A 21779-nucleotide genomic window follows, 5' to 3' on the forward strand; every position below is an offset into this window, starting at 1 on the left:
ACAGGAACCCAAAGCTCTGAGAGGTAATGGGACCTGCAGCCTGGAACTGGAAACCCACCTCCTGCAGCTCTCAGGACCCTTGTTCAGGTCCTGGTGGGGAGGGTGGCTGGTGTGAGGGTGGCCTGGCCTGGCTGGAAAATGGGATTTCCAGGGCTGGAGACCAGTCCAGAGCTTGAGCCTTGATGAGGAACAGATGCACACAGAGTCCGGGCCCCGCCCACACTCCACTGCAGCCCGGGGTGGGAGGTGGTAATGGCTTCCAGATGGGCTCCGCTCCGAGCAGTACCTTAAGTGACTCGGTCTGGGTCCCTGCGGGGCAAGACTGCAATCCTCCTCCCTGGCTCTTAGCCCCTCTGGTCCTGGTAGGTACCTGACAATGTACCTTGGTTTGGGCCAGGTGACCTCAGGAATGTTGGCCCTGCTCAGAGCCACAGTTTCTCCTTCTGAGAAGCAGGCATTCTCCCTCAGCAATCATTCTCCATCACGCCGGCCTGGCAGGGATGTCCTGTGCTGGGAAACCTGAGGAGGAGCATGAGAGGGTTTCCCAAACTGTGAAGGGCTGTGCACCTGGCGCAGAATCTTCCAGACCGAGCACCCCTGGAAAAGTAGGGACTTTGAGTTTGGCTTTTATTTTCTATTCATACTTATTTTCTGAATGTATAATTCATATCCATAGTACAAAATCTCGAAGGTACAAAAGGAAGGGGACATAGTGAAAAGTGAGTCTCTCTCCCACCCCCGTCCTCCAGACACCCAGACTCTCCTTCCCCAAGGCAACCCTGTCACCAATTTCTTGTGAATCTGCCCAGAGATATTTTATGCATTTGTAAGGAAATACACGGGGTTCTTTTTTTTTACCCAGCGATGGCAGACTTCACACACTATTCTGCACTGTCCTTTTGTTATCTAAAACTCCCTCTAGAGGTCTTTCTACATGCTCCATGAAGAGCCCCTCCTTCCTTTTGACGCCTGACCAAGGTGATAGTCAAAGTTTCATACAACTATTTAGCATGGACACTGACAAATCAGAATGGAGTCCAGCAGTGCACAGCCCCTACACATGTACGGTGTTGGTGGCTAGTGCCAGCTCTGAGTCTGCATAGTGTTTTCATTGCATGAGTGTGTCAATATATACTCAACCAGTCTTCAAGCGATGGGTACTTAGGCTGTTTCCAATATTTTACTTTTTCAATCAAGGTTGCAATTGCATTGAATATCCATTTTATACATTTGCATTCTGCATCCATATGTAAAAAAATTATTTTAACCTATACCTCACACCATACACAAGAATTAACTTGAAATGGGCCATAGATCTAAATGTCAAACTTAAACTCATAAAATATCCAGACAAAAAGTAGGAGAAAATCTTTGTGAACTTGGGTGAGACAAGGAGTTTTTAGACAAGACACAAAAAGCATGAATCAGAAAAAAAAATAAAGTTTGACTTAATCAAAATTAAAAACTTCTCTTCTAATGGCACTGTTAAGAAAATGAAAATACAAGCCATGGATTGGGAGAAAATATTTGCAAAAGTAATATCGGATAAAACACTTGTATTCAGAATATATATAAAGAGCTTGCACAACTGGATAATGAGAAAACAAATAATCCAGTAAAAATGGGCAAAAGATTTAAAAAGATACTTCACCAAAATATAGATATTGATGGCAAATAAGCACATGAAAAGACACTCAATATCATCAGTCATCGGTGAAATGCAAATGAAAGCCACACTGAGATACCACTACACACCTGTTAGCATGGCTAAAATTAAAAATACCACCAATGCCAAGGGCTAATGAGGGTACATAGCAACTGGAACTTGGGAAAACAATGTGGCAGTTCCTTATAAAATTAAACCTACAATTACCATAGGACCCAGCAATACTACCCAAACTTGATATCTACCCAAGAGAAATTAAAAATGTGAAAAAATCATACACAAATAGTTATAGCAGCTTTTTCTCATAATCACCCCAAACTGGAAACAATGGTCCTCCAACCGGTGAATGGATAAAAAAATGGAATACTACTCGGCAAGAAAAAGGAATGAACTGTTGATACGAGCAAAAATACAGATGAGTCTCGAAGGCAAGATGTGGGGTGAAAGAAACCAGACTTAAAAAGCTATATACTGTGTGATTTCACTTCCATGACCTTCTGGAAAAGGCAAACCAAATGGACAGAGAACAATCCAATTAGTGTTTGCCCAGGGTGGGTGGGGGAAGGGGGAGGAGATCAACTGAAAAGGGGCAGGAAAGAACTTTCTGGGGTGATGAAACAGTTCTAGATCCTGATGTGGTGGTTACATGACTATCTGTTTGTTAAAACACAATAAACTTTACATCTCAAAGGGATGAATTTTATTTACTGGAATAAATTATATTCCAACAAAACAGTAATAAATTCAATAATGAATATTTTAGTATTGAAAAACATTTAAGAAGACCATACATATGTTTGTAAACTTAATAAGTACTTCAAATGCCCCACAGAGATAGAGGTCTTACTGGTTTGTTTACCCTCCTAGTGTGAGTGAGGGCAGGGCTCTGAAAGGCAGTAGGGGTTGGGAAGTGGGGGTTCACTGACCAGACGAGGCTGTGTTCTGGGGCTTTAGGGCCGTGGCTGGACGCTGATCTGCTGCAACCCATGGATGGCACAGGCAGTGGCTACTGACTCAGAGCTGAGTCAGACCCAGGCCTTACTCTCATGGGGCTCCCAGTCCAGGGGCGAGACAGACACATAGAGCAAGGAACCTCACAGGGAAGTCAGAGCAGAGATGATGGGAGAGGCACCTGGCCTGCCTGGGGGGCTCTCAGGAAGGCTTCCAGGAGGAGGCAGAGTCAGAGCTGAAACCTCTAGGATGATGGCTTTAGTTAGGGGAAGAGGAGGGGGAAGGGGGCTGCAGGCAGAGGGCACAGCTGTGTGAAGGAGGTGAGGGGTAAGATCGGGGTGGGGCCTTTCAGGGCCTGGTTCGAAAGTTCTGCAGCCACTGGCTGCTCGCTCTCCCTTGCGGTCAGGTTCCTCATTTGGAGAATGGGGTCGTTACCCAGCCTCCGAAAGTGGGCAAGATGATTCAAGAGGATATGTGTAAAGTGACTGATGTACAGTTAGGTCTGCAACAGTGATGGGGGGAAGAGGAGGAAGAGGGGCATTTGGGGGCCTGGAGGAGGGGGAGAAGGGGGAAGTCTGGTGGCAGCCTTTTGAAACTGGGTCAGAATCCAGGTGAGGGGGAAGATGTAAAGAGGTCAAGAATTAGATAAACAAGATCCTTTAAATCACGATAAAGGCCATGAAGAAAAATGTCAAAGGTACTAAGTAGAGAATGACTTGTGGGGAGGGGCATGGTATTTAGATCAGATTATCAGGGAAGGCCTCTTTGAAGAGGTGCCATTTGAACTGAGAGACTTAGAGGAAGAGAAGGAGCCAGCCATGTGGAGATCTAGAGGGAGAGCATTCCAGGCAGAGAGGTTAGCAAGTGCAAAGTCCCTGAGGCCAGAATGAGATTGGTGTGTTTAAGGAACAAAGGAAGCCAGTGTGGTTTAAGTGGGCAAGGACAAGAGGGCAGGAGACAAGGTCAGAGGGGGCATGGGGGCCGATTAGGTTGGGCCTTGGGGCCACCGTGAGCTTCTTTGTACCAGCCCTGACATAGCGCAAGGGGCCCTCCGGATCCTTATTCCTGGTTGGCTCCTGGTCTCTTGCTTCCTCCTCTGTTCTTGTCAATGTCAGTGGACACGTTGGCCTCTGGTGCCCCTCCACCCGCCCCACTCATCCAGCAGTGAGGCCCACCCTCCCCGGACCCCCTTTTCATAGGCTCCTCGATCCTCTTGCCTGTTGTTGAGTTAACACAGCCATCGCCCCTGACCACAGTCCCCCAAGATCATCAAGGAACCAGCAAACATTCATTGACTGAGTGGACGATGAATGCATTGTTGCCATTGCTAGAGAGGTGGCCGAAGGGAGGACTCCACCTTCTACTTCCTGGGCGCCTGAGCTTCAATTATATGACCTGTAAAACGGGGGAGAAGGTAGCAAGCAAGTACGTGAATAAATGCTCGTAAACCTCAGTAGTAATCACAGAAATGCAGGTTAAATGGTAAGAGGCACATCCCCTCTGCCTATACCTACCCGACTGGCAAAAATTAGGAAGTCAGGAACTCCCAAGTTAGTGAGGGTGTGGGAGATGGGAGTTTCACGTTCTGCTGGCATTTGGACTGGCGCAGTACCTAGGGACAGTAAGCAGGAGAGACCCAGCCACCCGTCTCCTGCGTATAAAGCCCAGAGAGATTCTCCCGCAGGCCTAGGAGGGGACACTAAGAGGTGATGGGTCTCTCTCCTGTGCTGAGACGTGAGGAAGGGGGCAGTCGACGATAACCTACGTCTGATGCCAGGGTAAGTGAGGTGTAGGGGTGCAGCTAAGAAACACCAGGTGGATGAGGGGGAAAAAAGAAGATAGAAATCTGTAGCACGAGGCCATTTCTGTAAATGAAAAACCACACAAACCACAAAACATGCCACGTGGTTCATGAGTATTCAAGGACACAGACAGGACTCATGAGAGTGGGTGCCTGTGTGGGAGGGGAAGAGGAAGTGCAGGAGCATCAAGAGGGAAATTAAAAAGAAAGAGAGGGGTTTGCAGGAATGGAGAATGATTAATGCAACTTCCTTGGCACCCACACTGTAAAAAAAAATGAAAAAGAAGATAAAGTGGGCACGATGGAAGGATGGCCATAGCAACACCTTCCTGCAATGAGATAAAGCGGGCAGGGTACTCAGCGCGGTGCTGGCACATAGTCAAGCTTCATAGGTGTGAGCTTTCCAGCCACTGGCCCTAGAAGTCGGGGCCTTGCTCCTCTGTCCTCCTGGGCAGTGCTGCCCTCTCGTGGCCAAAACAGTTATAGGACTCAGGCCACTCCCAGGGTATCAGACAGACAAAGGGTGTGGAAAGAGCGAAGGAGGGCGTCACAAGAGGCAGGGGACTTCCAATTGGGGAAGGATGGATCAAGTGAGGCTTCCTGGAGGAGGAGCATGTATGCTGAAGGAGAGATACTATTTGGAGTCTGGGATATTGATGAGCAAATAAAAGATTGTATGGAGTTATATTATCAAAAGCTACCATCACTGAGCACTTCTGTGGGTCAGGACTTTACATACCTGATATCATTTTATCCCCTACCACCCTGGCAGTGGGTGTTACTGCTTTTGGCTTCATTTGCAGCTGTGGAAAGGGAGACTCAGGGGGCAAGGTGACACACCCAGAGTCTTGCAGCCTGCTGGGCACAGAGCTGGGATCCGCACCCAGGTCTGTGTAACTTGCTGGTATGTTCAGTCATCCCCACTTTGGGGTGGATCAGAGAACTCAATGAGCCCAGGCATAATTCACTCCTGAATCTTGGTATCTGAAAAACTCCTTAGCAGAATTTCACACCAGGTTTGCACAAGTAATGGAAATGGGACCCTCAGAGACAGGGGGAAGCTCGTTGTGGGCTTGTGTGCAGGGGTTCGCCATGGAAGCAGGCTCTCGCTCTTTGGCAGGCAGGTGGGGCACCCACACTTGTGGGTGAAAGGTGGGGCCTCACTATCTGAACTCAAGGACATGTGTCCAAGACACTGTCTAAAAAATGCTTCATTTCAGAATTTATGTCAAAGCCATTTGAATTTTTATTAGGAGTACTTAATGACCAGTTTGCAAAATGTCTCCAGAGTATTTCATTTTTATTTTTTGGACTTGGTAATATATTCCCATATCTTAAAAGTCAAAAGGAACAAAAGAGAAAAGCAAGTCTCCTTTCCATGCCCTTCAACCCCAGCCCTGGTGCACACTGCACACTGTTGTGCAACTGGCCTTTCCTGGGGAACAATGTATCTTGGGATTGCTCCAGGCCAGCACACCACCCGCTTCCTCAGGCTTCTGGGCTGCATGGCATTCCATCACAAACTCTGCGATTATATGGTAAACAGATCTCCTAGAGATGTTCAGGATGTTTTCAGATTTTTGTGATCACACACAGGCTGCAGGGAACAGCCATGTACCATGTACACTTGTCACTTTGCATGTGAACGAGGCTAATTAGAGGATAAATCACTAGAAGCGGCTTGCTGGGTCGGGGACACGTGCATTGTAATTTTGATAGAGGTCGTCAAGTCAACTCTCTTCTGTAGAGGCTGGGCCATGTCCTCCCCTGAGGAAGGTAGGAGAGATCTCCAGAGGCTTGCCCACAGCCTGGCTGAGGCCCTGTGGTTTGAAATTCTGGCTCTTGACCAGTGAGATAGGTGAAAAATAGTAGCTCTGTGTAATTTTATTGTCATTTAATTTGAGTGAGGTGGACCATCTTTTCCAGTGTGTAGGTAAGAGCGATTTGGAATTCCTGTTCTGGATGAATGTTTTTGCCGTAAGGGAGAAATGATGAGTGGGACATGCCTCCATGGGTATCTGTGCAGGAATAAAGTGGCTGCCTGGTGGAGGGCAAAAGTTTGAGTTCCCATTCCACTACTTGCTTTCTGAGCCTCAGGTTCCTTGTCTGTAAAAAATAGGAATAATAATAAAATCTACTTCAGAGGGCTCTAGGAACCTAGGATGAATTTAAGTTTTTAATGTTAAGTGCCTGGCACAGTTCCTGGCTCAGACTTAGTGCATAAGAAATGTTAGTTGAGTGAATAAACAAAAAATTTATTGAGTACTTACTGTGTATATAAACCCTTGTTCATATATTAACTTATTTAAACCTCACAGTGACAATAGGAGGGATACTCTTATTTTCCCCTTTTACAGATGAGGAAACTGAGGCACAGAGAGTACCAGGTCTTGCCTAAAGGCTCATAACTTGCCTGAAGGTCAGAGATGGAGATGGGATTTGTGGCCTTGCCATCTGTCCCTCCACCCTAGGAGAAAGGTCCCACCGTCAACCCCTGCTCCTGTTGTCTATTGCTACAAAACTTTCCAACTTTAGAGGCGGAAAGCAACAACCATTTTATTGTGCTCATGAGTTCTGAGGATCAGAGTCCAGACAGGGCAGAGCGGGCCCGGCTTATCTCTGCTGGGGCCTTGGCTAGGAGGATTCTGCAGCTGGGGCTGGAAGGGCCAGGGCTGGCAGACCCGCTCCGGAGATGGCTTCTTTACCAGCAGGTCTGGCTGGATGATCTATTCTGCCTTGTGGGTGGCAGGTTGAATGGAAAAGCACTTCTACAGGTGAGGCTGGGAGTCATGGACGGCAGGGTAGGGAGCCAGCAGACCCCAAGGCTGTGTCCCCGTGTTCCAGGGTCTGACAGCCTAAAAGGCTTAGAAAGTCTAGGCCCCTCTGCACCTGCTGTTTCCTCAAGCTGGGACCCTCCTCACTCATCTCATTCACACTCCCTCATTCTTCAGTTCCCAGCTTGGCTCTCTGGTGATGGGGGTGGAGCTCCCTGATCCCCATAGGCTGTAGGCAGATTTGCTGTCCCTCCTCCTAGATCCCGTCCCCTGTTGGGGCCTTATCACACCATTGTATGGACTTGTCCACAGGGTGACAGCTCCAGGGACAAGGTCTGAGTCCTTATCACCAGCACCCACCACAGGCACTTTATACATATTTATTGAGTGGATGAAGAGATGAGATCAATGACTTTTGAATGACTTTAACTTGAGCCTCAATTTCCTCTTCTATAAGTTGGCTTTCAGGGATGCTGTGAAGGTGGCAGGAAATAAAGGATGTGAAAATGTATGTGCATAGGAAGCAGTCAGAAAAATGGGAGTTAGTATACTGCGGAGAGAAAAGCGAGGAAAATGAGATACTGCCCCTAAAGCACTTAGCAGTGTCTGGCATTATTAGTCATCATTATCATTATTACTATTATTTTTGTTATTATAAGAATGCACATTTCCTGAGCCAGAAGGACCACATAGGATGGTTTTCATATACGTGGAAAGGGAGATACATGAAGCTCCACGAGTGGGGGGCGGGGGCGCCGTGCGTCTTGGCAGGAGGACCATGATTGCCGCCATCATGGAGAGTGGCTATGGGATGCCGGGCGGGGCTTCTCCGCTGAGTCGGTTACCCCTCTGTGCAAGAAATGGCCTCGGCCCTGGACCTCTGAGGTCTGACCCTTTCCGCGCTGCTGCGAACGCCTGTCATCCGAAGCCACCATCGCAAGCGGTGTTGCTCGGTTATGAGCCTGTTCCTGGTTGGGTGACGCCCTCTAGTGACAGAACGTGGGTAGGACGGGCACCGTGGTGCCCCGTCAGGGCAGGTGCGGAGTGAGCCCAGGCGGATGCAGAGCCGGGGCGAGAGGGCTTTAGCGGGCCTAGCTGGAGTGGGCCGCTGGAGGGGTCAGGCGGGAGCTCCTAAACCTGGGCTAAGCTGTTAATTCTCTGCCACTGGGGTAGCATCCAGAGGGGCCAGAAGCCGGAACCTCCCCCGTACTCTGCCTGACAGTCCTCTCTTGCTGGGTGGCCCCATCAGTTTCTTTTTTCTTTTCTTTTTTTTTTTTTAACATCTTTATTGCAGTATAACTGCTTTACAATGGTGTGTTAGTTTCTGCTTTATAACAAAGTGAATCAGATATACATATACATATGTCTCCATATCTCTTCCCTCTTGTGTCTCCCTCCCTCCCACCCTCCCTATCCCCTCTAGGTGGTTACAAACCACTTAGCTGATCTGCCTGTGCGATGCGGCTGCTTCCCACTAGCTATCTATTTTATGTTTGGTAGTGTATATATGTCCATGCCACTCTCTCACTTTGTCACAGCTTACCCTTCCCCCTCTCCACATGCTCAAGTCTATGCTCTAGTAGGTCTGTGTCTTTATTCCCGTCTTACCCTTAGGTCCTTCATGACCTTTTTTTTTTTCTTAGATTCCATATATATGTGTTAGCATATGGTATTTGTTTTTCTCTTTCTGACTTACTTCACTCTGTATGACAGACTCTTGGTCCATCCACCTCACTACAAATAACTCAGTTTTGTTTCTTTTTATGGCTGAGTAATATTCCATTGTATATATGTGCCACATCTTCTTTATCCATTCATCTGTTGATGGACACTTAGGTTGCTTCCATGTCCTGGCTATTGTAAATAGAGCTGCAATGAACATTTTGGTATATGACTCTTTCTGAATTATGGGTTTCTCAGGGTAGTGGGATTGCTGGGTTGTATGGTCGTTCTATCTGTAGTTTTTAAAGGAACCTCCATACTGTTCTCCATAGTGACTGTATCAATTTACATTCCCACCAACAGTGCAAGAGTGTTCTCTTTTCTCCACACCCTCTCCAGCATTTATTGTTTGTAGATTTTTTTTTTTTTTTCCGGTACGCGGGCCTCTCACCGTTGTGGCCTCTCCCGTTGCGGAGCACAGGCTCCGGACGCACAGGCCAAGTGGCCATGGCTCACAGGCCTAGCCACTCCGCGGCATGTGGGATCCTCCCGGACCGGGGCACGAACCCGCGCCCCCTGCACCGGCAGGCGGACTCCCAACCACTGCACCACCAGGGAAGCCCTAGATATTTTTATGATGGCCATTCTGACCGGTGTGAGATGATATCTCATTGTTGTTTTGATTTGCATTTCTCTAATGATTAATGATGTTGAGCATTCTTTCATGTGTTTGTTGGCAATCTGTATATCTTCTTTGGAGAAATGTCTATTTAGGTCTTCTGCCCATTTTTGGATTGGGTTTTTTTTTTGTTGTTGTTATTGAGCTGCATGAGCTGCTTGTACCCATCAGTTTCTGAGCTTCTCTCTGAGTTTGGCCTCTAAGAGGTGGTTACCTGGGAGGGTCTCCTTCCCAGTAAGGGGCCTAAATCCCCGGGAGAATGTGGGAGAGGCTGGGATTGGTGAGGATTAGGAGCTGGGGGTCAGGGAAACATCTGAGATCCAAAGGTTAGAGGAGGGGCTTAGGCCCTGAAGAAACTTTATCTCCTGATTTGAAAACGTTTAGAAAAAATCTTGTCCACAGCCCCCAGTTGGGGCAGAGGACCAGGCCCCCTGAGGGAAAGAACATGGCCAGGGGATTGCAGGACTGGAACTTTCTATTCTTATCTTTGTGTCTTAGAATTGTGGAATGTAGAACATTCAGCATCCTAGCATTTGAATCTTATCAGAAAACTCCATGTAGAATATAAACTTTGTAGAATCAGATTATTGAGCCTCGAGGTCAGAATCAAAAGTGCAGCCCCCTCAAATTTAGACCCAGTGATCTGGGACTGGAAGTCCTCTGAGAGCTGCCCTCTCCCCCGATCTTGTCTTGGAATGAACGTTTGCTCTGTCTGTTCCGAAATTTGTTCACAGTTAGTAAGTCTGGGCGGGGCCCTGAAATCTGAATTTTTAGGAAGCACCCAGAGGATGCTGTTGGGCCACCCAGGCTGGGCAATGGATTTAATCCAGTTATGCCTTGTCTTCATCCATCAAACGGGGGAACCGAGGCCCAGAAAGAGGAAATGATTTGGCCTTGGCCCCGCAGATTGCCGATGACAGGCTGGGACTTGGACCTGTGCCTCCCAGTGCTGAGGCCCCTCTCACCAGCAGCCCAGGAAGTTTAGATAGCTCCATGCAATTGTCACACCTCCTACGTGTCCCTGACCCCTCAGTTATGTCATATAGCACACAGATAGGTTCCTGGGGTCTCTCCTGTAATCTTGGGACTGAAAGGCACAGGGTTGCTCTCTTCTGCCTCTGGCCGAGCCCCCTTCTTACAGGAGGCCTGGAAGGGTTGAGGGCCCAATTCTCCTCTCGCCCCACGGCCCCCACCCAGTCCCCGGCACAGCACACCCTGGCCCTCTTGGCCCCGGGCATTCCAGAGAAAACCACCCCACATCATTTAGATTCGGCTACTCCAAACTCATCAGCATCATGATTTCGTAACACCTGCTTGATGTCCAAGAAGCATTTGCGAGTTTCTTTCTTTTCCCTTTATTAAAAAAAAAAATAGTGGGGTATTGAAACAACAACAACAGAGCATTTCAGAGGCACAAACTTTTGCAGAAGAGAAGCTGGTGGCCTGGCCAGGAAAGGGGCTCTTGCTGACCTCAGGGAGGTGAGAGGGGGATTGAGGCCTGGGAAGGGGCAGGTTCCTCAGAATCTGTTGGAGGCAGTGCTAAGGGATCCCCATGCACCAGGCGGAGGGAGGCCTGGGGGTGGGCGCTGTCTCGGGTGGGGATGTGCTACTTCATCACCTTTAGCCTCTCCTCCAGCCAGCTGACAGCCCCAATTCCCAGGCCACCCTGGGCTCCTGGGGTCTCATGCTCTCCCTGCTCTCGGCTGCTGGAAATGCCAATGTGAATTGGGAGCACCGCTTCCTGGGGAGTCAGGGGAGCAAAGGAAGAACGAGGCACTTGGCAGGACGACAGGCAGTGAGGAGATGCCTCCTGCTCTTCCGGCTGGCGTGCGGGGGTTGCAGGCTGGGGTGTCGGGGTGCCGTGGGTGAGTGGGGGAATCTTCCCCTGCTCCTGATCCGACAACTTCCCTCCTCACCTCCCCAAGGGCTCCCGAAGTTCCCTCTCAGCCGTGGGTGTGCTGAGCAGGGCAACCAACAGGTGGAAGGCACAGCCCCTGGGTTCCCTTTGTGACCTTGGGCAAGTCCCTTCTCAGGCCTCAGTTTCCCCAGCGGTACAACAGGCAGGAGGACCCGGGGGGACAGAGTGGCCTGGATGATCTCAACGTTCTTTTCAGCCTCCATGGCCTCTTCTAGGATGGGCTGGTGGTTCCTCCAGGGGTGACAGCCCCACCTGATGCAGGACATGGGTGTACCGTGGGCTCAGGACGCAGGGGCCAGGGAACCGCGAGAGGGAGGGTGCTGAGGGAGCACTGATGAGTGCAGCAGGCAGCTCCCAGGAGGGTGACTCTGCGCCACAGGAGGGCAGGGGGCTGGTTGACCAGCCAGAGGCCCCGTCGTGGCTCCTCCGTGGCCAGCTGGGGCAGCAGGAAGCCCTGAGACTCTTCCGGGGGCTTCCCAGGGGAGCTGGTGGCTGAGGGCTGTGGAAATGCCTCCAGGGATTGGCCAGAGCTGGAGGCACCCACAGCTCTGGGTTCTGGGGTCTCCTCTGGAGCAGAAGCGGGTCTCTCAGGACTCACTAAGCCTGCCTGGGCTGTGGCCTGGGCCCTGCTCTTAGAAACACCTTCTCTGCAAAGGGGTCAGGGAGGGTCCGGGAAAGGCCTAGAAAAAGATGCTTTCTTTAAGGAGGAGACAGAGAGCGAGGGGGTGAGGGGTGGAGAGCACAGGAGCTGGTCTCTTAGTGTGTGTGGGGGGCGGGGGGGACGCAGTGAAGAACAGAAGAAAAACAGGAGGAAAGAAAAAGATAAAAGGAAAGAGAGAAAGAAGAGAAAGGAGGGGAGGGAGAAGGGGAAAACAGACGTGGAAGAAATGCAGTAAATAAAAGAGAAAAAAGAGAGGAGAGGTGGGTGAGAAAGAGAAGAGAGAAGGAAGAGAAAGAGCTGCAGCAAGAAAGCGAGGAGCGCGCGAGAGAAAGCTTGGAGCTGCCGGCGGTCTGGCTGCGAGGGGCGTGCCTAGGCGGGCGCTGGGCGGGGCCTCCCTCCCCCTCTGCCGTCCAGCTTCCGGTCCTCGCGCGGGCGCCGATCTTTCCCGATCTTCTTCTGGTTGGGGTTACTTTCTGCAAAGAGAGCGGGGGGCTGTTGCTGAGGCCATCCTGACAGACGAGGGTGCCCCCCACTCCCCGCAGCAGGCTCGGAATGACATGGGGGTGCTGACCTGACAATCACTCCTTTTTGGAGTTGGCACGGCGGCATCACTTACCCGAAACCGGACACTCCTCTCAGTTCCTCGGCGGGGGGCGGGGAGGGCGCTGACCTGCTGAGCACCACCCATGCTGGGCATCTGCCCCGCCAGGCCTGGAGGTCCACTGTCGGGACCCCAGTTGGGACTTAGGGTGGCCTCGAGGGGGCGCCCATGACACTCCCACGTGCACTCACTGCGAGGTTTACAGAGCTCTTCGCTGGAGACTCAACACCTTTCACCTGGGTCCCGGCACCAACCTTCCCACTCAGCTTGGGCCCAGCTCTGCCCTCAAAACAACAGTGACGTCAGCACTTAGCTGATGCTCCCGCTGAGTCTGTCACCCTCACAACAGCTGGGAAGCAGGCGCAGGCCCACTGCCCCATCTGACGCCCTCATCGGGGTCTGTGCCTCACCCAGTTCCCACCGTGGGGGGTGGATACAAACCCCAGACCTGCCTCGGGATCCTGACCCCATTGCGCCCCACTCCCCATCCCCCGTGGAGCTGGGGTGAGTTTCTAACACAAACATCTTATCAAGTCCCATTTCTCAGGTGAGGTGACTGAGGCCCAGGTGGGGCCTTGCTTAACTCAGTGGCACAGCCTGGGCTGGAGTTCTGGGCATCACTTCCAAGTGACTCCTCACTCACTTGGAGGAAAAGACCACGTTGTCTCTGTGGCCTCCCCCTACCCGCCCCAGCCCCCTTGCTCACACCGTCCTGGCCACTGGCAGGTTCATGCCACCTCCACACCTTTGCACTGGCTTTGCCCTCCGCCTGGAATGCTCTTCCCATTGTTTTTTGTCATTATTATTATCAACAGGTGAGAAGACTGAGGCATGGTTGGGAGCAGGGCCAGCCCCAAATTTCTGTTTTAAAAGTGTCTCCACATCCAGGCCATTTTCACCCATCATTGGCCCCATACTCTTCTCCCACAGGAGCTGTGTGCCCCCTTGAACATGAAGGAACTGAGGCTCTGGGAACCACTTCCCAAGGTCACAGGGTGAGGCAGTTAGAGAGCTGGGAGTGGCAAGGGGAGGGCAATTTTATTACCTGAGTATCAGCTGTGTGCCCGCCTCCTCTGGAGTCAGGGCTCCTCCCTTCTCAGGGTCATCCCCTGAGACCTGGCTGCCCGCTTCTGGGGCCCCCTACACCCACTCCTGGGCCCTTCGGGGGCGCTGAAGCCAGGCGCCCCTCTAACCTCCCGCTGACTGTGTCAGCCCTCAGGGGAGGACAGCATCTGGGGGATGGGGTGGGGGGCTGCCTGAGGGACCCTTGCCAGCTGTGAAGGTGGGAAGTGGGGTGAGAGGCTTTGGGTCCCCACCCCTTCCCTAGGCCTGCCTACCCACCCACACCTGCCATCCACAAGTGTTGACTGAGCACCTACTATGTGCCAGGCCCTGTTCTAGGTGCTAGAGAGGGAGCTGGAAATAAAGCAAAGAGCTTGTTTTCACTGGAGGTCCCACTCCATCGAGGAAGACAGACATTAAACAAGCAAAGAATGTGCATGATCATTTCAGGAAGATTTAAGAGCTGTGACGTGATATGGTAGAAAGTGACTCTTGGTTGGGGGAAGCTCACGGAAGGCTCTTTGAGGAGGGACATTTGAACAGATGCCGCAGGGAGCCCACAGGAGGGCTGTTGTGAGGATCAAAGGCATCATATTTACAAAGCACTTAGCACAGTGCCCAGCATGTGGTCAGCGCGTTATGGATGTTTGCTGCTGTTGCTATTGTTGTTATTATTCTTATCGTTATTATCTGGGGGAAAAGCTTTCCTCTCTCAATGCCTCCACAGCCAATCAGCCACTAGCTCTCAGATGCCATGAGAGATGTGGCCATAGTGCTACGGAGACCTGTCCATCAGTGTGGGTGCTTCCTCAGGTCTGGGGTCTCTTAGTTTCTCTGGTCCCATCTCAAACTCATCCTCTGTCCCCAACTGCCCACTATGGCCCTGAGGTGCCTCCATCTCTGTTACCTGCACTCCCAACCCAGACACCACAAGCCCTTCTGAAACCAGGGGTGCCCCTGGGTTTAAGTCCTGACTCCACCCCGACCCAGTGAGCCCCATGTGACCTGGCTCCAGGGCCCTCACCCTTACCGTGACTGTAGATTCTTCTTTGCACACAGACATATGTTTGAATTCCAGGTCCACCCTTCCCTAGCTGTGTGACCCTTGAGCAAGTGGCTCAACCTCTCTGGGCCTTAATCTCCTCATTGGTAAAACTAGAATAATAACAATACCCACCTCATAGTGTCATTGTGCAGATTAAATGACTTAATGAATGTAGAGAATTATCACAGTGCCCTGTGCATAGTAGGTGCACAGTTAACATTAGCTAATGCCACATTATTACTACTCACTGTTTACATCTTACTCACACACTCTGCGGCCTCTCTTCTATTTAAATCAGTGGTTCTTCATAGCCCCTGGGGTATTCTGGAACTCTGCAGTGATCTCGGTTGTTACAACGAAGGGGTTCCCTGGGGCATTCAGTGGAAGGGGATGAGGGGGGTGCTGCATGGGACAGTCCCCCAGGAAGAAGGCCCCATCCCAGCCAGTTCTCTAACGGCTGCTCCAGCCTCACGTGGGGAGCTCAGAGTTGAACTCTGTCTCGTGTGTGAATGCCAAGTGTTTCCGAACGCTTGTCCCATTACTGAATATTCTAGGGCTGCCAGCGTGGTGTCAATCGAGAAGTCAGACAGTTTTGTCGGACTTGACTAAGAGCTGGTCGCCATCTGGGAATCTGCGTCTCTGATGGCAACACAGCTGTGCGTGAGGCCCTGACTGCGGATGGCTACCACTTTCACTGTGATTTGACTTCGGTCAGTACTCTCTGGTGTGTTGGGCCCAAGCGCTGCCATAATGAAATTTCTTTTATTTCTCTTTTATAGTTAAGCACTATACTGAATTAAAAAAAAAATGACCAGTGCAAGTGGGTCACATTATCCATGACTTTGTTTCAGAGTGTAAAGAGGGCGTCCCAAGTCCTTTGACAGGAGGTGTCAGTCTGAAAGGGTCGCAAACTCCCGCTGGAAAGGGCAAACTTGATCTTCCCCAGGGGTCTGGGACTGACCCCAGTAGGAGGACACCAGAGGGGGCAATGCTCAAGGCACAGAAAGGTGTGGCTAGTGGGGGGCTTTCAGGCAGCCTTACAGGGACTCTTTGTGGGGGCTGTGTCCCAAGGCCACCCTCAGAGCCACCCTGGGCCCTGCCTGCTGCTGCCCCCCGTGCCCGGCCTGGTGCTCACCTCCTGGGCAGGGCCTCCGAATGGGACATTGCCTTGACTCAGACAGCACCTGGCAGGTGGCTGCCTCCTCCCGCACGGCCCGGCTGGCCTCCCGCACGCGGGTCTCCAGGCCCCAGGCTGAGCCGCAGGTCTTCCCGTTGTGTGTGCAGGGGCTCCAGCTGCCCCAGGGGCCCAGCTCACACTCCTCTGTGAGGCGGAGAGACAGACAGACAGATGGGGTCAGCCGGCAGTGAGGGTTCCTCAGCTCAAGGGCAGGGTCTGAGCGGTTCAGTTCCCTGAAGACACCACCTCCTCATGCAAAGGAGTCACAGGCTATTACAAGCAGCAGAGGGGGACGTTTAAACAGCTATTTGTAAGAGCCTGGGATGAGAGCTGTACTAGAGCAAGCACAGGCTGCTGTGGGCCAGAAGCCTGAGGGACCGGTTGTGTGGCTTTAAAGGGGAAGGCTTCCCTGAGGAGGTGACAAAGGAGCTAAAGGGAGAGAAGACTTCTTCATCAGGTTGTGATGGAAGGAAGTGCAAGCGGGGCAGCTGTGCACAGCCCGGGGGCCTGGCCGCCCTGTGCCAGGGACGAGGAAGCTACAGTGGGGGTGGAGTGAAGGTTCAAGGTCAGCTGGGAGGCCCTCGGGGCCAGGACCTGGATTTTGAACTTGATCGTGTGCCTTTGATCAGCTGTACGAGGTGGGACCTACACCGGGCTGTTGTGAGGAAAAATGAAGTCATGGACATAAAAGGTCTTAGTAGGGAGAAATTTTCAAAATATATGAACATATATAGTATTCTTTCACATTTGATTCTTTTAAGAGTCCCTGAAAGGTAAGCAGAGAATAGGGCAGCTATTAATACCCCATTTTGCAGATTAGGACACTGAGGTCTAGAGCAGGTGAGGGGCTTGCTAAGGGAACAGAGAAGGAGCTCACAAGACAGAACTGCAAGTGTTTAAGATCCAGTTGGGCCCAGAAACCAGCTCTCCAGACCTTAGAATGATGGTCCTTCACAGATGCATTCATTTGGGAAGCAAAGACTGAGCACCTACTGTGTGTCACATGCCGTGCTGGGTGCCGAGGTGCAGCAGGGACAAGACAGACCCTGCCGGTCTGTCTGCTGGTCTTGGCTCTGCCTCCCAGAGTTCACTGTCTAGAGCGGTCAGGCTGGAAGGCAGGGTGCTCTGACAGTGATGGGGAAAAACAGGCAGCTGTGGGAGACCAGAGGGTCCCAGCCTGGGTGACCTGGAAGGCTTCCTGGAGGAGGAGACTCCTGATCTGAGTCTTGAAGTAGGGGTGGGGAGGTCAGCCAGGCTCAGGGAGGGGCAGAAAGGAGAAGTGCTCCAGGTGAAAGGAATAACCCTAGCAAAATCCTCAGGATGACTCTGCCCTCCATGGGGAAGTTGGAGCACGGACTCAAATGGGGAAGGAAAAAAATGATAGGGGTGGAGAGGTGGCAGATGGGGTCCAGACTGCCCATAGCCTGGGGGGTCTACCTGAGGACTCTACCTGAGGACAATGGGAGCCACTGAAGGGCCTTGAGCAGAAGAGAAGCCTGATCAGATTGTCATTTTGAAATAATCACTCTTGCTTCTGAAATGAGCCAGCTGGGCTAGACGCAGTGAGACCAGAGAAAGGCAGGTAGGCAAGAGGCTGTGGCCAAGATCCCACCAATGGGCAGAGGGTGGGGAGAAAGGGATGTGTGGGGATGGGGTGGGGAAAAGGGGGAAGGAGGGGTGGGGCAGGTTTGGGAGCTTTATTCTGCTTCATTTTCCCCAGAGTTCTTTTTACCACCTAACATCTGTATTTATTTTTGTGTGTCTTCCGTCTCCCCACTAAAATGTCACGTCTATAAGGGCAGAAGCTTTGTCTGTTTTGTTCACTGATATGTCCCCAGCAACTCTGAAAGTGCCTGGAGCGTAGAAGATGCTCTAGTAAATATTTCCTGAGTGAAAGAACGAGATTGGATTGGATGTAGGATGAGAGAGAAGAGCCCACAGTGATGCCCGGAGCTGGTTATTGATGGAGGAAACCCAAAGGAAGCACCAGGCTGGGGATGGGGAGGGAGGGAAGGAGGCATCCATAGAGCAGGTGAGGATGTGAGTCTGCTGCCCATGGAGAAATGCAGCTGGGGACAGTGAGTTAGGAGCCATCAGCTTTTGGAATGACTGTGAACATGTGCCCAGAGAGAATGTATAGGCAGAGTTATGTCATTTAGGTGAGAACACTGGAGAATAGCCTTGTGTAAGGACAGATCACAGAGGAGGGGCTCACACAGGAGTCTGAAAAGGAGTGGTGGGAAAACAGAACAGTAATGACAGCTAATATGATGTGTAATAATAATGACATGTATTGAGCATTTGCTGTGTTAGTTACTGTATTAAGTACTTTAAATTGTATTAATTTACCCCTTACAACAACCCTCCCCCATGAAGTAGGTTCTGTGTTCTATTGTAATTTTTTTAACATTTGGAGAAACTGAGGGACAGAGAGCTTAACTGACTTGCTCAAGGTCACTAATGGTGAATTTTAGAGCTGGCATTTGAACCCAGGCCTTATTCCAAAATCCACGCTCTTCTTCTGTGCTCTGTGGCCTCTCTTGGCAATAATATTGATGTAGATGTTGGTAGTAATAGTAATCATAATAGTGGTGCTTATGATGGGTCTAGTGTATTGAAGGGTTCATATGTGTACCTGACATGGTGTTGGGCTTCCCATCACCACGTGACATTCTCCTATGATTTCTTCCAGGTCTCCTGACACCCCTCACCAGCCCCTGCTCCAGGGAGGGAGGGGACAGGGCAGGGTGGGGATGCCCCCACTCACCCTGGCACTCCTGTGTGCTCTGCTGGGCTGTGGTGCCCGGTGGGCAGGTGGGCAGACACTTTCCCTTGTACAGGTAAAACGGCCTCTTGCACTGGATGCAGAAGTCCTGGCTGAAGCAGCTCTCACATGTGGCCCCACATTCTGTAATACAGCCAGGGCCACCCTTGGTGAGGGTGGCTGCCCAGGGAGGGGATCCTCTGGGACTGCCTGGGACTGGGGAGGGCCTCTGAGTAGCCCAAGCTCTGTAGCACTGGGATCTGGATTCAGTGTGTCCTTTGAAGCCCACACTTGTCCAGGGTCAAACTGGGCTGCATTCAAGAACTCTTGTTCTCAATTGAACTGAGGCCCAGTGGGGGCAGGTGACATGTCCAAGGTAACATGGTTATTTTGATTTCCTTTCTCATTTTAGCTGAGGCTCAGAGAGGGCAAGTAACTTGCCTAAAGTCACACAGTAAATCTGGACTGGGAGTGAGGACTCCCTACTCCATTTCCATCAAAGCTCAGAGATGGTCATGATTTGTCCAGGTCACAGTGAAAATTAGAGTTAGGAGTTAGGGCTCCTTTTCCCATTGAGCTAGGCCCAGAGAGAGTGAGTAGCATGCCAAAGGCCACAAAGCCAAACTGGGGTAGAAGTGAAGGTCCCCTGTCCCATTAGTGTTGAGCCCAGAGAGGGCACTGACTTGCTTAGGGCTTCACAGCTAGCCTGAAAGCAAGCAAGTATCTCAGAGTCTGGGCTCAGGCATATACTACTTCCCCTGGGGCTGCGTTGGGCTAGAGGTAGGATGTGGGCCAGAGATGCTCAGGAGCACAGTGCTAGCACAGGACAAGGGAGGGGCCACATACTTTTGCACCTGTTGACCTCCTGGCCGCGGACGCCGAAGTAGCCGGGGGGACAGTCATGCACACACTTGCCGTACTGGCGGATACCTTCCCGGCGGATGAACAGGAAGAGCCTCTGCTGACAGGTGGAGCAGCCATTCTCCTCTGAGCAGATGACACAGCCTGTGCAGTTGCCCCCCAGACCAGTGCCCACTGCCAGCCAGACCAGGGTGGAGGGTGGAGAAAGGAAGAGAGAGATAGTCAAATCATATGCATGAGCAGCTCAGACTGTCTCATTGGTATAGCAATTGAGCACATGGCCACCCAGATGACTACATTTCCCATGCAACTAGATGTGGTCATGTGACCAAAATCTAGTGTGTTTTAAGGTAAAGCAGCGTGTGCAGCTTCTAGAGAGCTTAAAGGGCAGGGGCATACCCTTTGTCATCCCCTCATCCTTCCTGTTGGGTGGAATGTGAACATGATGGCTGGAGCATGAGCATCTATTTTGGATCATGAGATAGAGACCACGTGTTAAGGATACTGGAGAAATAAGATAAAAAGATCCTGGGTCCTCGAGGAAGGTAGAAGTGCTGCATCAGCCCTCTTCTGCCTGTGCAGACTGTTACGTGAGAGAAAAATCAGTATCTATTTTGTTCATACCACCGTTATTTGGAGTCCTCTGTCACTCACAGACAATCTTGATCTTCACTAACATAGTGTGTATGTTTGACTGTGTGTGGGGTGCACATGCCTGTGGAGGAGCCCCTCACCCTCCCGCTGCCTTTCTGAACAATACCCCATTCCTCACTGCCACCATTATCAAAGGCTCCCCAAGTCATCAAGTATAGCAAGTGGAGGAAAGGAACTTTTTGTTGTTCCAGAATTGGCAACCAGGGCCCAAAACTGGGAAGAAAGAGGTGGAAAATACCCTGGAAAGAGAGCTCCTCCAAGGCTTATAGGGAGTCTCTGCTGTCTGACCACCACCTGATTAAGCTGACCACCTAGAGAGGGGGACTCAGAGGACTTAGGAGCTGTCAGCCTGGGGAAGGGGGAGCGCTGTGGCTTTCCCTCTGTTCCCAACCCCCAAACCAAGCGGGAGGAGATGCAAGGGTACCCCTCACAGAGACGGATGCCTGCAAAAAGGGGTGACCAGCACCTCATGCCTTGGTTGGACATGAATCTGTGTGGCAGCCCTGCAGGTCTGCCCCATCCAACGCCTCTTTGAGCAGAGAAAAGAGACCAGGAGAGAGAAGGGCCAAGCTGGGAGGGGGAGGCAGCAGAAGAACCTGCACATCCTTCATGGCAAGCAAGGGGGTCCTCCGCAGCGAGGGCCCCTGGGAGTAGCCAGGCTCCAGTGCTGCCGCTGCTGCTTCCCCAGGAAGGCTGGTGGCTGGCAGGTGCCCCAGCAAGACGCAGCAGGGCAGACCACCGGGGGCAGATGGTAGTTGGGGAGAGTCAGAAAGTGACCAGGTGTCGTTAAGGGACAGAAGAGGACCAGGCAGCTTCTTAGACACAGCGATTTGGGAAACATGAAGCTGTTTCAGGTACGTTATCACTCCATCAAGGTCAGCCTGTTTAACAAACTACTTATACACTTTGGCTCACCCGAGCCCATGGCCACCTAGCAGGGGACGTTCTTGACTCTCCAGCCTCACCCCCACCCCCTTCCTATTGGTGCCCCATCTTCCTTTCAGAGGAATTCCCTGTTGTGGGAGGCCCTGGAGAAGGGCAAATCCTGGGGCCTGTCCCCAGGGACAGGATCCATGGAGGCCTGGCCCTTCTTCAAGTCGACAGTGAGTGGGCAGTGACCAAAACCTGGCCAATCAGATACGCCTGGTAGTAGGGCTGAAGCCCACAGAAGCGACTGTAATAGCAACGCAGATGGTGACAAAGCAAAACTCTTACTAACCACGGTCTCTTGGAAGAGCTTAGGGGTCACTCAGCCCAACCCCTGCCACTTCACTGGGGACGCTGAAGCCAGAGGAGGTGCAGCCTTCCCCAAGGTCAGGTAGCCAAACAGCAAAGAAATTCCGATTAGAGCTACAGCACTATTTGTAGAGTGATATTTCAACATGCTGCAGAAAAAAGAACCCAACAAGGACCCTCCCCTGACCTCGGAGGGTGCGCTGTGTGTGTGTGTGTGTGTGTGTGCACACGCGCACAGGTGATGGATCTCAACTAGCATCATTCATC

General features: G+C 51.4%; 1 protein-coding gene across 1 annotated transcript in view; it reads right to left on the bottom strand.

Moving 5' to 3' along the window:
• Nucleotides 1-11139: 11139 nt before the first annotated feature.
• RSPO4 (R-spondin 4) overlaps nucleotides 11140-21779 on the bottom strand; it is a gene marked incomplete at both ends in the record, with an annotated part of 41590 nt that continues 30950 nt past the window's right edge. Inside the window, 7 exons of the mRNA XM_081255137.1 lie at nucleotides 11140-11376; nucleotides 11589-11703; nucleotides 11829-12018; nucleotides 12520-12585; nucleotides 15956-16141; nucleotides 18765-18905; nucleotides 19608-19796. Coding sequence (XP_081111263.1) covers nucleotides 11140-11376; nucleotides 11589-11703; nucleotides 11829-12018; nucleotides 12520-12585; nucleotides 15956-16141; nucleotides 18765-18905; nucleotides 19608-19796 — 1124 coding nt within the window. The remainder of the gene's footprint in view (nucleotides 11377-11588; nucleotides 11704-11828; nucleotides 12019-12519; nucleotides 12586-15955; nucleotides 16142-18764; nucleotides 18906-19607; nucleotides 19797-21779) is intronic.

This window comes from Mesoplodon bidens, assembly GCF_964165515.1.
Source record: "Mesoplodon bidens genome assembly, chromosome: 15".
Lineage (NCBI taxonomy): Eukaryota > Metazoa > Chordata > Mammalia > Artiodactyla > Ziphiidae > Mesoplodon > Mesoplodon bidens.